The sequence below is a fragment of the Telopea speciosissima genome, chromosome 7 (assembly GCF_018873765.1).
Source record: "Telopea speciosissima isolate NSW1024214 ecotype Mountain lineage chromosome 7, Tspe_v1, whole genome shotgun sequence".
In the NCBI taxonomy this organism is placed as follows: domain Eukaryota; kingdom Viridiplantae; phylum Streptophyta; class Magnoliopsida; order Proteales; family Proteaceae; genus Telopea; species Telopea speciosissima.
Window position 1 is genome coordinate 9,273,752 of NC_057922.1, and position 16,835 is coordinate 9,290,586.

The 16,835-nt window shown below is 37.1% G+C and overlaps 1 protein-coding gene across 1 annotated transcript; it reads right to left on the reverse strand.

Annotated features, from left to right (window-relative positions):
* Positions 1 to 1,173: 1,173 nt before the first annotated feature.
* LOC122669297 (DExH-box ATP-dependent RNA helicase DExH9-like) lies at positions 1,174 to 16,835 on the reverse strand. The gene is made up of 14 exons (XM_043866042.1): positions 16,558 to 16,835; positions 15,667 to 15,867; positions 15,352 to 15,570; positions 14,267 to 14,605; positions 13,979 to 14,083; positions 10,258 to 10,368; positions 8,212 to 8,462; positions 6,822 to 6,945; positions 6,433 to 6,715; positions 6,193 to 6,347; positions 5,673 to 5,822; positions 5,089 to 5,321; positions 2,982 to 3,246; positions 1,174 to 1,513 (listed from the first exon to the last, which is right to left on the reverse strand). The coding sequence occupies exons 1-14, from the start codon at positions 16,816 to 16,818 to the stop codon at positions 1,235 to 1,237; spliced, it is 2,976 nt and encodes a 991-aa protein (XP_043721977.1). The 5' UTR covers positions 16,819 to 16,835; the 3' UTR covers positions 1,174 to 1,234.

The following is a 16,835-nucleotide window of genomic DNA, read 5'->3' on the forward strand; positions in this document are numbered from 1 at the left end:
TTTTTGATTTTTGATTTTTTTGTTCTTTTCTTAGAAGGGCAATCCATCAGTTCAAGTTTATTTTTTAACATTGTTAGTCATGAACGGATGGAATGGACCTATCTGTTACCGTTTGCAAACCTTAATGGGATACGTAGAATTTTCCAAACCTGGGGAGTAAAAATATCCTTTCGTCAAACCTCAGGTGAGTATGCGTAAATTTCCCATAAATATATGCTCAAGAGAGTTTCACAATTTATGCTTTCATGGGCCACAAGGGGTGTTAATTGTAAATCGAAACCAAATCAAATAGTTTAAACTGAAATCGATAAGCCATTACTAATCTGCTCGATTTTGGTTTTGAAATGTAAAACTGTCTATTAAACTATTCAGTTCAATTTTGAACCGACAAATCGTGGGTTTTGAAACTATGAAGCTGCTTAGAACCAGTTTGATGTTGAGCTGATTATATATATTAAGCCATTGAAAAAATCGATTAATCCTAGGAACAGCCTCGAAAAAATTGATTAATCCTAGAAACAGCCTCTGTGAAACGGGGGACATATGGCTGACCAAATAGTAGTGGGAGCCTCTTGCACTAGATACAACCTTTGATAATTTTTTCATTGCGAGTCCAATAAAAATAAGTTCATTCCCAATTAGACCCATAATTAATAACTAAATGGACAACAAAATCAAAATTGAAACCAATAAAACTGTTTAAATTGAAAAGCCCATACTAAAGGATCTAGATATGATACTCTCCTTTTCCTATGGTCTCTCTGTAAATGTCTAAATTCCAAAGCACTTATTGGTTAAAAGTACGTGTATTTTTCAAGCATTACATTTAACCAGACTGAACCACATAAGCCATACGCATGGTATCTTCAAAGATCAGAAACGCCCATTTACAGTGCAGTCACAGTTAACTAGGCACTTACACAATGAATCCTCAATCGATGAGCAGTGCAAGTCAAATAAACCGAAAATTAGACAGACCAGGCATCTAGAATTGAAGGATAGCTTGCCTTCTTCAACAGATTTCTCTTTCCCCAACTTCTTATGTTACAGGAGCCAAAGAATTGCATTACACAGTATGTATGGTAATGGTATAACTATATAATCAACATCTTCTTAGCTTGCTACCTAGGAATAACTTAACCACAAATTGAAACTATGCATTGGGCAGATTAGAATGAATTGCTATCATGGATAAATCTTTTTCTTTCAATTCATTCAAGCTCTCATCCCAAATCTACAAATACAGAGATGCTGCAAATACAATGTCCCTCTTAATCTTTGAGACAGCCTCTCCAAATTTTAATTCAAGCTCAGTTTCTCCAATGGATTTTGCAGCTTGTATGAGTTGCTGCAGGACTTCCTCCAACCTCCTGATGGCCCTGATCAGGCTACCCTCGAAGACCTGTGAGATTTCCATAATCTCGTAGAACTTCGAACCTTTTGTCCAAGCATAAACAGCCTCCATAATGTCGGGCTGGAAAGAATTTACGAAATTCTCGACATCAATTTGGACCTATGGGATAAAACAATGCTTGTTATTATAACTTCTTGACATTAGGACAGAATAAATAAATAACAACTGATCTGCAAATTATAATAACCAAGGTCAGAGAGTTCTTATAGCTAAACATGCATTCTTCAGTAGACAGTAGTTGCGAATTATGTTCATCAGATATCAAAAATACCAGATAGCTGGGAAAAGAAATGCAAATAGGAGTCACCTAACTTGGAATGTCTCCCACGTAAACTCCAAGATCAACCCTCAATAATAAGTTACAACTTACAACTATAACTTATGCCATACTGTATTAGTAATCAAAACCAGTAGCAGGATTTCTTTTCATTTTTGCTGTGATGGTAAGAGACTCCGGCTGCCAACATTAAGACAGGTTTGAGTATGAGGGCCACTAATGCAAAATGATGCCTAGGTTTGAACCAACTCCAGTCCATCTGTCCTAGGCCCCTATTATAATGAAACCCGAACTAGGTTACAGCCCTTTTATCCAAGTAAATGGTTATAATTCAAAGATCAGGATCATTTGACCTCCATCCCCTGACAGAACCCATGCAATGGTGAGCAACATGATGCCTTGAGTAGCCAGTAGCACTATATTCAGAATACAAAATTTTAGATAAAAAAGGGCAGACACACAGGTGGTATTATGGTAATCAACTAGCTTAGAATTCTGCCCCTATATGGTTTACATGTGTGGATCGAAACCATTGTATATCCTCTCTCTAAACCATTGGGTGTTACCCCAATATACAAAATGCTAGATAAAAAGGGGCAGATACAGATTGCATTATGGTAATGGTAATCAACTAGCTTAGAATTCTGCCCCTATATGGTGTACCTATGTGGGTCGAACCATTGTATATCCTCTCTCTAAACCATTGGGTGTTACCCCTTTAATTATCATCAGATGAGATGGTTCCAATTCTTAGATTGTGTTCATTAGACCTCCAATTTCTAGACTGGACCCAGACATCGTGACTACAAGCCCACGCAAACATGGATCATGTCATTCTTTGTGCGCAGGAATTCAAAATGCTGTGCATTTTCAATGAAATACTCAGATTAACACAAATAAATTTTTAAAAAACAATATGAAGTAATAGCCTGATTTTAAAGAGTCTTGTTCTCAACCTAGCACATCCACAACAGCTTCCAACTCCAAGTTAACATTGAATTGTAATATCATAACCGACCAGGCCTGAAAAACTAGTCAACATGATATAGCTCTTCAAGGGAATCAGAACCTGAACGAAGTATACTCCACAGTTTCAGGTTTCCAACCTCCTCAACGGCACTAATAAATCATAGGTAAGATTATAGTCACAAAACAGCTACTGTACTCGACCAGTTTGCACTGACATAACCACGACTCCATGGTCTGTTTTGAGTTTCAAGTCACTATATATTGGGCTGACTATTGATTAAAGAAATGTAATGAACCAAACAAGGGAAGACCATTTGGTACCTTGCACTCAAGCTGAACCTTGGCAACCCTCCTTGCGGTCTCTTGTAATTGAGTAAAAAGCAAATCAAGTTCTTCCCGGGGCTTCTGGGCATCTTTAAGCTTCTCCTGCCACACGAAACAAGAGAGAAGAGAAACCATCTCTTCCACATTTATGTCCTTTAACACCCCATTGAACATGAGTTCTGTCAGTGTGAGCTCATCTGCACTACTTATCTCGCAAGCAACTTTCCCCTTCAACTCCACAACATCATCAGTTGTAATGTATCTGCAATAATTATATTCCAAACATTTAATATGACACTTTCAATGAAGAAAGTGATTATCAAAATGGAGGAAAAAAGACCTCGAATCCTCAATAGAACAGATCTCATAAAAAGCAAATAAAGGAAAGTTGAAGCCATGCATAAATGATGGCTCTATTGAGACCAGAATTCAAGATGTTAAAGGGATAGTTATCAAAGAAAACGAACAAGGACAAAATGAAACAATAATGATCATCAAGGTAGCTCCTACCTCCCACTTTTCATGTGGGGAGTGGTATGGCCAATCCAGGCAGACTGCTAATCTAGAAAGGGAGCTTTTGGATGGCCAACATGCACAGTGCCATCATCCATGCAATCCTTTAACCACAGAGATTTCGATGTTTAACCACTATAATCCTTTTTCCTGAAGGTGAAGAAATACTTTATTCGGGAATAGGGCTATATGGTATCAAGCATTCAGCCAAGGTTTGGTTCACTTTTTTTTTTAGTTGGAAAAAAAATGAAATTCAAAGAGTGTGAAGTTAATATAATAGGATTATTTGGACCTCAGCTTCCATGCATCAAATTCCAAAACCATGAAAACTCCTAAGCAAAATGTCCTGAAGGTGAAGAAATACTCTATTCAGGTTTATGATTTGTCAAGGAATGCGGAGGAATGCTAGGGGCAAATGACCTTTTTTTTTCCTTTTTGGGTGGGTAAGGGAAAATAATTTTAAGAAATGAAAAAATAGAGGGCTAATTCCATAGGGAGTTAACTACTGATCGAGAATGCTGAGTACAAAGGGATGTTTTGAGAATTCACAAGGTTTCTAACATATTGGGTCTACCATTAAGTCAGAAACTTGGATAGGAACTGGGCTTCAAGAAGGGTTTAAATACTACAGAACCATTTCTAGGAACACTGAAATGTGGACACTGCTTTATTAATAAAAATTATTGCAGAGTCAATATAACCAACCCAAGAGATACTTTCCAGGCTCTGGCCAACTCCAATACCATTACTCTAGTGATTGAAAAAGGATCTCTGAATGGTTGACCATACACATAGAGAAACCACTGCCACAGTTCCACATTATCTTGTGTGGTATCTCTAGTTCTGTTTGACCAAAAGCTAACTAAAATTTTTAATTGAGAAGCTCAATTCTAGTCAGTATTTTTTTACAAGAAAGGTGTTTTTTTTACTTGTTCAGTACTGTATAATTCCATTACAGACTTTTGTTCCTATTCCTCAGAATACAAAACCATATTAATTGGCCAGAATATGAATTCCATAAATATACATATGTGACCAGAAACCATTTTAACATTCAAATCTACTTTGGGGTATTCCTTCTTTCCAGACATATTGAAACTTATCTGAATCTCATATACACTTGTTAACAATAACCCAACAATTCCAACCTGTTTTAACCATCAACTGAACAGTAATAGCATGTGCTCAAAAAGTCCATCCAACCCCTACTCTAGTACTCTGGTTGTCCGACGTTCCATCATGCATTGCAATCAGAAGCACAACTAAAATGTAAAAGCAACCATTTCAGAATTCAGAGAAGAAATGGATATACATCCGACATGTATTAAGTATCAACCTGCCTTGAAACATAATTTTCAACCAAAATACTGATAAATACATGAATTCAGAAGTACAATGACAATTAGCGACGATCAATCTATATGGATATTACATTATTTAAAAAGTTCCAGTGACATCGAAGGGGAAAATAAGCATTTTGTTGGTTGCTTAAAAAGATCATGCCTCAAACTGGATTAAAAATTGCAAGTCAAAACCTAGAGATGCATCAATGCTATAAGCATTAAAAATTTTAGCACTATTAGTTTATTACCCAAGCCTCCGAAGAACTCGTTTGCGGGCCTTGAGTTCATCTTTAAAAGCCAAGACTCTGGACGAACGCATAGCTTTCCTTATTGACCTGATTTTGGCTGTTAATTCCTGCTTCATGTGTAATACTTTGAGCTTTTGCTCAATAAGTGGAGCCTTTGCAACTTCATGCTTTTCAAACAGGTGCTCTAAAGCCTCAATCCGGCGCACAGCCTTCTTGTATGAGTTACTTGGAACCTGAAAAATATCAAATATACATTGAAACATAAGAACTACGAGCAAACAAGAGATAGTAGAGGAAAAACAACGCCACAGTCGGGGTATTAGATTTTGGGTAAGGGTCGTTTAAAGAGAGGCGGTACAAGGATACTTGTGTGCTTTAATGTGGTGCGGTTCTAGGGGATATTCTGTGGGACAACAATCAACTGAAAAAATAATAATAATAATAACGAAATATTCATTCTGCCGTCTCCCAATTGGGGAATGCTTCCCCCTTGCTTGTAAAGCTACACCTTCAGTAATTAATACATGTTCTTCCTATACCAATTGAAAAATAACAAGAAGAATAGGAAATGCAATGCAACAGACCTTCATGTCTTCTTCAGGATCTAGGAAGGGCATTCCCTCTTTAGCAAATCTGGAAAGCACTTCCAAGATCTTCTTCAGAGTATTTTCTCGAGCTTGCAATGGCAAAAGATCCTTTGGGATGATAAGGCGGATACTACTCAAACCCTCAATCTGCTCATGTGCAAATGAAGCAACTCAGTTTCTATTTTCCATCCGAGCACAAAGCAAGGATCATACAACATAAGAAAGTGACAAGGAGCATCCCATATATTCAATATGAATGCAACACTTGAAATTAGTTATTACAAATATACTTGTATCTTTTGTATAATACCTCACATGAAAAGGAATTTTCTAAGATCATGATGTTATAGTTTCAAGATAGAACATTTAAGTTCCCCAGATATTCTTGATTCTAGCACTCAATTTCCCTTTTCCTTATCATCAAATGTGAAACCTCTTAAATTAGGAAGGCTACAGCATTGCTTCACTAGGAAAACTAAAGAATGATATTTAAAAGGAAAAAGGAAAGAGAAATTACCTGAGCAAGGGGTATGGAAATGACAATTGGCTCCCCGGAATCCTTCAATGGAACAATCCTAATAGACTTTTTTGATACTCCCTCTTTATTCACCATGCATCTAGCAAGAACCTCCACTTTGTAATTTGCATCCTCAGGCTTTCTATTCACATCATCTGGAATAATAAAATATAGACAATTTAAAACACAAATTGGACCCAGTAAACCTTGTACAACCAGAAACTATTTTAGGCTCCCCACCTTCAGAAATGTCCTTTACCCGTTCAAAATTGATTATCACTCCCCAAGTAACCTGCTCCTCAGGGGAGACAGATGGAGTTTTGTCATCACTAATTGAGCAATGGATGCGCACAAGTCTTCCTGGCTGTAAAAAGGGTAAACAGTACCTCGGTGAGCACACAATATCACGTACATCCTTCTTCAAACTTTTGTACTGCTGTAAGAGATTGTAGTAATCCTTCAAACTCTCCTCTTCGTCAATGTCAATTGAATCTCTCTCCACTTCAAGGTCCTTTGCTTGTTTCTGCATATGAAACATTGGTCAGCAAACAATCTAACACAGGTAAGACTTCCAACGCCAATTTCCAAACTAAACATAAATAAACTGGCTTTGGCAAATAAGAACTGACCTCAAGATCAGGAATGGCACGGTCAGATTGAAACTGATAGAACGAATTCCTGAGCAAATTTTCTGGATCACCATCCTCACACCGCATTTGATTCAAAAGCATGTTGTAGCTTAGATGGAAGGCACTATAAGGGTGGAAAAAGATAAAAAGTAAAAACAACTTGGGAATTAAAAAACAAGTAATACCAAAATAATAATTATGACTCATAGATCATATGGACATGCAATGCCTGCAAGAAAGAACTTAACTGTATTCCATTTTAATGAAATTCACTACCTAGTCCTCATTTAAAGATCACTGTTTTGAAAAACTAAAAGCATGATGCTATGTGTTCCACTGGCCAAAAAGCAAGGGAAAGACACTCAGTTCTCAATTTCAAAATGTACAGTTAAGTGGTGAAAAAGAATATTGATAAGTATCATTGCAGGTCCTTCATGATACCTACTGAATTTTAACCATTCACAATCTGCCACGCAGTGGTGTATTGGATCCATGTGATACAGGATCCGGCATTTCATCACACCGGTAATATAAATGTTCCAGAAGATAGATCAATATAAATGTTCTTATTATCCAGAAAACTCATTGGTGGAGCTCCCAAAGACGCTTCCCAAGAATCATTAGGAGATGACTACAGATCTATTTCTTTGGAGCAGAGGTGAAATTAAATGTCCTATTTATTGTTTTATAGTTTTCATAATTCATCGAACAACAATATTATAGGATACTATACCATGTTTGACAATGACAATAATGGAATTTAGGACTTGTTTTAAGGAAAAGATAGTTCAACATATATGTCCCTAATTACTAGCAGACTTTACGCCTTATGGCAATCTGTAGAGCTTTTGAAGAGGTAGATTATAGATCCATCCTCTGGAGATGAGATTGAGTTATATATGTTGTTGAACTTTTTGGAAGTGATATATAAAGAGAGCATGTACAACCCTAACTGGCTAACCCTACAGTCCCCCCTTAGTGATTTTCATTGCCCTACATAACTCTCATAGGGCGATTAGAAGAAACAGGACAGTCATGGAGATCAAAGACACTTCCAATAGACTAACAAATCAATTTAAAACAGCCACAAGACAAAGAAAAATGTAAATAGTTTCAATGAATAAATGTGTGATTAATCGATCAGAAGATGCCACAAGCATCATGCAAAAAGCATTTCAACAAACTGAAATAATTTTCAGAGGTCAACTGTAGTAGGTCCACCCAGGTTTATCACCATCATTTTCCAAGGAAACTAATGATATCAGTATGCACCCTTCAAGATGATAGGGAAGAACTGCAGTCACAAAAACCCCCCATCAATGAATGTGTGAAGGAACAACCAAAGATGCACAGATGGATGATAGACAAAACAATGGACCAATCACTTTACCTGTTCAAACAATCAGCACTTCCTTTCAGCATCATTTTAGCTGTAGATGGCTCCAGCTTCTCATCCACCATGAGGATGCATATCCCACGCTCATCAATACCTCGACGGCCAGCACGACCACTCATCTGTATGTACTCTCCACTGGATACCCATCTGAACTTATCCCCGTCAAATTTACGTACGTTTGTAAACACAACAGTTTTTGCTGGCATGTTCAAACCTATGCTGAATGTCTCTGTGGCAAATAAGCACTAAAAGCAAAGGTTTCAATCCTAAGCAAAACTTCAAAAGAATGTAGGTCCAGTCACATATATCTCAAAAGTTGAAAAAAAATCATATTCAATGTAGCAGTAAAAAAAAATGCAAAGCATGGACTAATTACCAAAATACAAAAACAAAAGATTGATACCAACAGTTGGGGAGAAATAAATGCCATATGACAAAAGAGTATTTTGTGAAAGAAAACTAAATCATGGTCTGGCCACATTCTATGAGAAATGCAGCAGAGGGCAATTACGGTTCTTAAAATGACCAAAGCCCATAATTAAGTAAATGATTTGGCAGATGCATTGGCCAAACCAGAGGTGGTTACACTGCGAATATGTTATGGGCACAGAGATCCTTTGTTTGATTATGATTGTTTATTGTGTTTCCAGGGTCCAATGGCCTTTTTACCCTCAACCGTTCCAGCACTAAGGCCTTTTCTATTAGCAGTAAAGTCAGTTATTAAAAAATAAATAGAACTTGCTCTCCATTGTGACTAAAACCCCCTCATTTTTTATGTTGGAGAGGCTCCTCACAAAACACCAAGTCTATACAAGGAAAGGCAGACCATAGCCTATTATCTGGGTATAACCGTATAACTGGTTGTTAACCATAAGATAATTCTAGTATAGGGGCATTATAAGTAAGAAGAAAGAGTGGAAGCTTAAAATATTAAAGAACCACATAATGTGAGCATAAGTGCAAAATCAGGTGCTTCAGCCACTGAAATGTAAACAACTCATGGTAAAATGTTTCTATCCTCATATGTGGCCTTTACGGAAAACTGTTAGCAAGTCATTTATTACAGTGCTAGACTAGTCCATGGGTTTAGAGTTTGGATGGAAGGATAAAACTCATTGTTCCTTTAAATTGCCTTTTCCTTTAAAGTGCAACACCACTTGCATAATCAAAAACACTTACTATCTACATGAGCATTTCTACTTACTGCAATTTTATAAGAGTACAGGAACCTTGAAGTGGTATCTCTTACCAATAAAATAAAATTTACAAGAAAAAAAATCATAGAGGCACCCTCTGCCTTCTGGGAGAAAAGCTTAGTCTGTTACTGAGTGGTATGATAGATGGGTATGCGTAAAATGGTTGGTCTGTAATAGACTTCATCATTCATTTGGTAATTAGTATGCAGCTTTTTTTATTTTTGTTTTTTCCCCCTAATAATATAGGGACTGCTATTCTGGTGTGATTGCAGGTGGATGGTGAGTCCATCGCAGTTACATGGGGGGTGTGGTGACGCATTTACTCTCGGTGTCTTTTGGGGGGTTTTGTGGACCTTTAGTTTTTGGTTAGGTCCTAGTTGGGTGATAGTAGTTGTTCTGTTGCACGGTTGAGGGACCTGGGGCTGTGGCTTGCTTCTTGTTGCTATTCTTTTGCTGTGCTCTTCTTGAACCTTTTGGCCTATTCTGTTTCTCTTTTGTTAACAGCTTCACTGCTCACCTCTAATAATAGACATACTACATGTTCGTGTTTTTGTGTGTGTGCATTTAGTCGCACTTATTCATTTCTCATCTTAACAAAGTGAATAATCCAACAAAACTCAGGCCACTAATACAAACTAGGAAGAATGTCATCCTATCATAGTTATCATGGCATCTAGGCAATCCTAGGTATTAGAGGGAAAAATCAAAGCAACACCAACAAGGCGTAGCATAAGCGACCAAGGCGCCCTTCCAGTAAAGGGCACCTGGACGCCTAGGTGACACCTTGCCAACTATGCATTCTATTCATTAGAAGCATGTAAAATCTACAGGATTTGTTCCCAACCTTGATAAAACCTTCTTGAAAGAGTATCTCAATCACTTCCTTTAAGATGGGAAGCAAGCCAGAGTGGTGCACTCCAATTCCACGCTTCAACAGGGGTAACATATTTGAAACCTGTAGACCATCAAACAGTTAGAGATGATCATTAACGAAGCAGAACATAGACAGTACACATCAGTGTTTTCATCATGACATCCAAAATGATGGCAAAAGATCAGAGTGCGTATACACCTATTATTATGTTCAATTAATATGTATAACTATATACAATATTCAGGCATTGGTGTCAATGTGGAGCATTATTGATTTTTCATGAAAGAAAGGAAAGAAGAGAGAGATGGGTTTTAGCTTTCCTTTTTATTCTACTAACCCACCTGATCCTATTATTGTTCAAGTCCCACGAGTTGACCATATCCATACTAATTATTGACTCCAGCAGGTAACTACCTAGGTATTCATTTACACCTACTACAGCATAAGTCTTAGTTTTACTCAAAGATGATAAGAAATTAAAATACAACCAGCTACCAAACTTGTTAGAAGTTACCCTTTTTTATTGGGGGAGGGGGGGCGGGGGGGGGGGGGCGGGGGAGTTGGGACTTGTTATACATTAAATTGGCTAGTAACTAAATTTTGATTGAAAGATTTCTAAAGGTTTCTTTTTCTTTTTGCTGGACTCATTTTATATTTTTAAATTGGCTTTCCCATACAAAATCATAGATTTTGGGAGATTTTTACATGTCACTAGTTTATGAATAGAGAAAACAATTTATTGACAGCTTTTCAAAAAAAATGACACATAAAAAAGTCACATCTTAATGGCATTGAAGATGACTTATAGACGTAGAAAAAAGAATTTATTTCCAACAATCCTTATAAACTAATAGAACAAATAGAATCCTATAAAATTTCAACCCTTAAATTTAAATCATTTCAACATAAAAAAATATTTGGGCTGCCCAGGTTCATGTCTTGAGGGTAGCCATTTTGTGCAAAAAATGCCAAAGGTTAGGACCAACTCCAAACTCAACCCTCCCAGGACCCTGCATAGGCAGGACAGCACTAGGTAACGACTCCCTTTTTTTTCATCACGAACTATTCAATGAAGTGTAAAGATATATGACATTTTAAAAGTAACAAACATAACATACAACCTCATAAACTTCTAAGAATCCATTTACATTTATCTCATTTCATATGTAAGAATAGACGGCATTAAAAGAGGCAAAGATGTAGATAAGTCACTTAGAGGGCTTATTTTAGTGGAAATAAAATAAGCCTTGGGATGGGTTATGAATGCATTGGGCCTTTGATTCTATGCGTTTACTTTGTAATTGGCCAATTTAATAAGCCTATAGGAAAACGGGATTTACTTCATTAGTTTAGTTAGGGTCCTATTTTGAGTCTGTTTTCTTTATTATTTTACTTTCCTAGTCAATTTAGGATACCTCATTAGTTAAGGATTGGGTTAGGCCTTTCCTTTTTAGTCCAAGTCTATTTTTGAGTCTTCTATATAAGTTTGTAAGGGAGGCCAGCACTGTACACGAATTTGAATGAATGGAAAAGTTGTTTATGCAATGCTAAAATCCTGAGATAGGATAGGTGAGAGGCCTAGGTTGAAATGCCCATTCCATTCCCCCATCCCCTTCTATCGATTTTATCATCAAACCCTAATTCTGCCCTAGCCGATATCAAGAAGCTTATCAAGTTTGCTGGAAATTCTTCACAAGCAGTTCACATAAATTTTATTGGGTTTTTCTTGTTGCTGCCAAGTTCAAGATCAATCACCACTGCAGGGACCAATTCCCCATCAGTGATTTTTGGAGGAAATCTTGGGTTTCAAAACCCTAAAGTGCTGATAGGTTTTCTTTTCTCTCTACCGATTGTAATCTTCGAGTGGGAGCTTCTTTTTACATCTGCAATATCATTCAACTGCAGTCCCAACAGCTTCAACAGGTTATTAATTTTTGGGATTATTTCTTTCAGTTATCTTTTGAGATCTAATCATTCTTTTCCAACCAATTTTAATATCCCATTGTTCTCTTTGGGATCCCATTGCTCTCCTTGTTCTTTGGGAGATTTTTTATTTAATCCTGCCTGGGATTAGAACTATTCTGGTTCTAGTCCTACATAAGACAAACTGAATTATAGGCCATACACCATCAAACTATTTAGACACCATACAATATCATAAAACTCTAAAATCACTTTAGAGGGCTTCAGACCACGTCTCTTCGAATATTCTTGGTCTTCCAATTCATAGCCACTGAATGAATACATAATATCATTAAATTTTAAAATCTTTTTTTTTTTTTTCCGGGGGGGGGGGGGGGATAATTGCTACTTGGGTCATTTTTGAGAACCTTGGAGAGGAATGGTCTATTCAACAACATAAAAGAAACAAAATTTTGGGTGGTATATGCAAGAATTAAGAAGCATCATAAGGACACTTTGAAGGCCATGCCCTTCTGTACATCTTGCAATATTTGAAAGGAAAAATAAACCATCATCTAAAGGTGAAATGAAGAGGATGGAAATGATCAAGGAAAACCGGCTCACTTCTTTTGGTGGTCCTCAGTTTTTGACAAAGGCTTTTTTCCTTTTGGGTTGAAACTTATGACTAGGCTTAAGGAGCTAAATATAACACCTAAAATAAATTGGAGTTTATCAGTTTATGGATATAAATTTTTGCTCTTCTTTGTACTGTCTAACTTAATAAGGATTTTGCCATCCCTCTCCATACTGATCCACCTTGTTCGCTGTGCAACTGTTATTGTTAGTATCTTAATTAAAGTTAAATTTCAGAGGGCAAGTGTTTACTTTGCAGTCATCCTGCTTAAAAACAGAAAAAAAAAAAAAAAAAAAAAGTTTACCAAATCCAACATCAATTTAGAAAAATCTGTTGGACTTTAAGTAATGACTGTATGGCAATATGACATCAATAGTTTCCAACAATGCTTTCATCTCCTCTTTCCACTTTGGCTGTTCTATGGGTAAGGGCCAGTTCTTGGAGGGGCATCACTATCAGCAATTTATCATTTTTCTTTTCTGGTTATTTCCTCTTAGCATATACTTTTGTTTGAAATTTTGTCCAGATTTGAAGCTTGCCTTTGCCTGCCAAGAGTTTCCGATTTGAGACTTCTGGGCAGAAAGGGGGCTGCCCTTTTCCTTTCACTGATCTTTTTCTTTTTTCTGTTACTTCTGTCTCTTTTCATTTTGCTTCTTCTATTCCTTATTTGCTTTGTTCCCTTTGGTGTATTTCTCATGCGCCTTCAGACAAATAAAGCTTTTTCATTCCCAAAAATAGAAAAAAATAATAATAATTTCAAAGAAAACAATATGCCAATATGAATGTACAAAAATGAGCGTCCCCCCCACCCCCCTCCCAATCCCAAGAAAAAAATAGAATGAGGAAATACTAATGTAAAAATGTGGGTTTGGGTAGTCTATCTGAATCCAATTTCATACAAAAAATTTAGGAGCTCAATAGCTTTTATTCTTTGACGTGCCCAGTGCACAAGGCTCCCGCCACTCCGGGGTCTGGGGAGGGTCATAATGTACGCAGCCTTAACCCCACTTCACGGAGAGGCTGTTTCCCAACTCGAACCCATGACCACTAGGTCCCAATGGAGCAACTTTACCATTGTGCCAAGGTCCACCCTCTTAGGAGTTCAATAGCATTCAAACTAAAAGATATAAAGAAGAGAAGGGAATGGCATCTTGCCTGGGGCAGCTTCTTGTCATCATCTGAAAGCATGTCCATAGCACTCCAAAATATTCTTTCTATGTTCTCTTTTTCATCATCTCCATTCAGATCCATTTTTGCCATCTATGCACCAAACGAAAAGATCAATGACCTCCATCATAAACTTGCATATAGTGGCGCAACTAAAATAAAATTTTTAAAAGATATCGAAAATGAAACAACAACAAATATAACAGTAGTTAAGATATCATCATTCACACAGGTTGCAGCTCAACTCTCCTTTTTCTGCACATTATACAAAATTACCTGCATTGCTAGAAATTCACATTCCCTTTTGCTAAAGCTAAAGAGAATCACTGGATCATTCTGACGCTGAATTATCATTTTCACCAACTTGAAGATGTCACTTTCTTCACCAGCTCTACCTGTCAATAAACCCTTATGCCACTTGCCATTCTCCCTTTTCTTGTCCCCTTCAGCAGTGGAAGCAAGTGCATTAAGAGCCTTCTGAAAGCTATCCTCACGGAATTTTCCCTTTTCATCCACCACCAAGTATAGTCCATGACCTCCAGCAGGAAAAATGTAATGCTGAAGCGGCGTTGGCCGGTAATCCGTATAAACAATATGACATGGTTGTTGGTGGATCTGCATTCTGGGTCACAGTATTAATACCACTACTTTAAGTAAACATACTAGCCGATTAAACATTGCATAAGTATAAATCTATTATTTATATGGGTACATATATTTCATACTGACACATAGTGCTGAGGCTAAGTTAGCTGCTTATCTGATTCAGAGGCTCATGCTGATGAACTCAAGTGCATATAAATACCTCACACCTTTTGTCATCAGTATCAAAAGAATTAAGTCATTAATTATAAGAAAGCTGGGTAACATAGGGGCCATAGGAACCTAAAAGGGCTCTACATGGCAGATGCAATCATTTAAGCAGTATTTGAATGTCCATGAAACCAGAGAAACCCCTATTGTTGAATTGTTCGAAGAGTTACCTCTATCCCTTGAACAGTTGATGGTTGAATCACCCAAAATCAAATAGATTCCAGATACAACCATAGTATCAGATGGTCAGATTGTTCAGAACAAAAAGATTCTAAGAACATACATCGGATTGGGTGATTGAATTGTTTGGACCGCCCAATGAAGAACCACTGAACCAGAAAGATCCAAGACTTTCTGAAAACATTGTTCAAGAGTACAACAATATGGAAGGAAACCAATTTCCAACTTTAGGTGACAAGCACTACATTAAAGCTACATATGTAGTGCTTTATTCTCTATTAACTTCTTATTAAAATTATCAATAATAGTTGAAAGACATTACTCAGATAAAAGTAAGACAGCAATAAAATCAGACAAATTGGGATCACCTTAGCCACCCAATCTGCAAACTCCTTGGCATTTGGCACAGTTGCTGAGAGGAATACAAAATGAGAATTCCTTGGGGCCATAACAATACTCTCCTCCCATACCACTCCTCTCTCTCTGTCACGCATGTAATGCACCTCATCAAAGATAATCCAAGCCACCTCCCGCATAATCTCAGACCCTTTATATTGCATACTCCGCCAAATTTCCGTGGTCATGACCTAAAATTGATAGATAATTGCAAATTCAGCCAAACCCATAAGTTGTAACATAAGAAGTTCCACTCATCATGATATATATGCACCCATTGTACTAACCAAACAAGAAGCATTGGGCTCAATGGTTACATCCCCAGTCATCAAACCAACATCCGCGAACTCTTCTTTGAATTCCCTATATTTTTGGTTGCTGAGTGCCTTGATTGGCGAGGTGTAGATAACCCGTTGCTTGTCTCGTAAAGACATAGCAATGGCATATAATGCAACAACAGTTTTTCCTGCTGATGTATGTGCAGACACCTAACAATCAAAAAATGAGAACTTCAAGTCTATCTAAAGTTATAAGCATAGAATACAGTCAGCATACCTGAATATAATTTGTTTTTCCCTTGTAAGAACAAGTAACATTAATCAAGAGGATGCTCTAAATAATGCACAGCTTTTAGAGTTAGAAACACACAACAATAACAAGCCCGGATGGTAATATGCCAAACCATGTAAGCATGTACATGGCATCGCAAAAGAAACTAGCTATCCCATATGCTATAAAAATGAAAAGGCAGTAGAATCTCATATAAAACGATGTGATCATTGAAACATGAAAAGGAAGCCAAAAATAATTACTTGGAAGATATAAACGAAGTTGTAGCCACCAGAACGGAACATTTCACATTCCAGCTGAAGAAGCTTTCTTCTTTTTTCCTCACGTAAATGTGTGCTTTTTTAGGTTTTTTTTTTTATATAAATGTGTGTTACTTGCTCTATGAGTGCTGATTCAAACATACGTGAATTAACAAACCCATTCCGTTTTATATGTGCAGTTATAAATCTAACCCAACACGGATGAATTATTGTAACTATTGAAGTAAAGGTGTGAGTTAGAGGAGTTAGTCCTGTGTGGTATGTCAAAGTGTCGTATATTCCATTGGCAAAAAAAAAAATACTATATGTACCTAAATTAACGAAACAAGCCTAAAAATTTTATCTTACCATGACAGATTCCCCATTATCAAGGCACCTAATTGCTTCAGACTGAAAAGGGTCAAGCTTGAAGGGGAATTCCTTTGCAGGCTTTATTTCTTCTCGAGAAGCGAAACTTGAAGATGGAACAAAACCCTCAGGGTAAGACACGTCGTGCACACATGCTATCGGCTCGTCTAAACTGATTATACCGTTCTCCTTCTGTTGTTTCTGCGGATGCATAGACTCCACAGAATCTTCTTCTATCGATTTCCTCTTCAAAGACGCCATGAAATATCAGAATATAA

Excerpts from the sequence above, each read along its gene's own strand:
- LOC122669297 (XM_043866042.1), bottom strand. The coding sequence starts at position 16,818 with ATGGCGTCTTTGAAGAGGAAATCGATAGAAGAAGATTCTGTGGAGTCT. Across the intron at positions 15,868-16,557 it reads ATAATGGGGAATCTGTCATG|GTGTCTGCACATACATCAGC; the intron begins GTAAGATAAAAT and ends TTTGATTGTTAG. Across the intron at positions 6,716-6,821 it reads GTGCCATTCCTGATCTTGAG|AAACAAGCAAAGGACCTTGA; the intron begins GTCAGTTCTTAT and ends TTTCATATGCAG.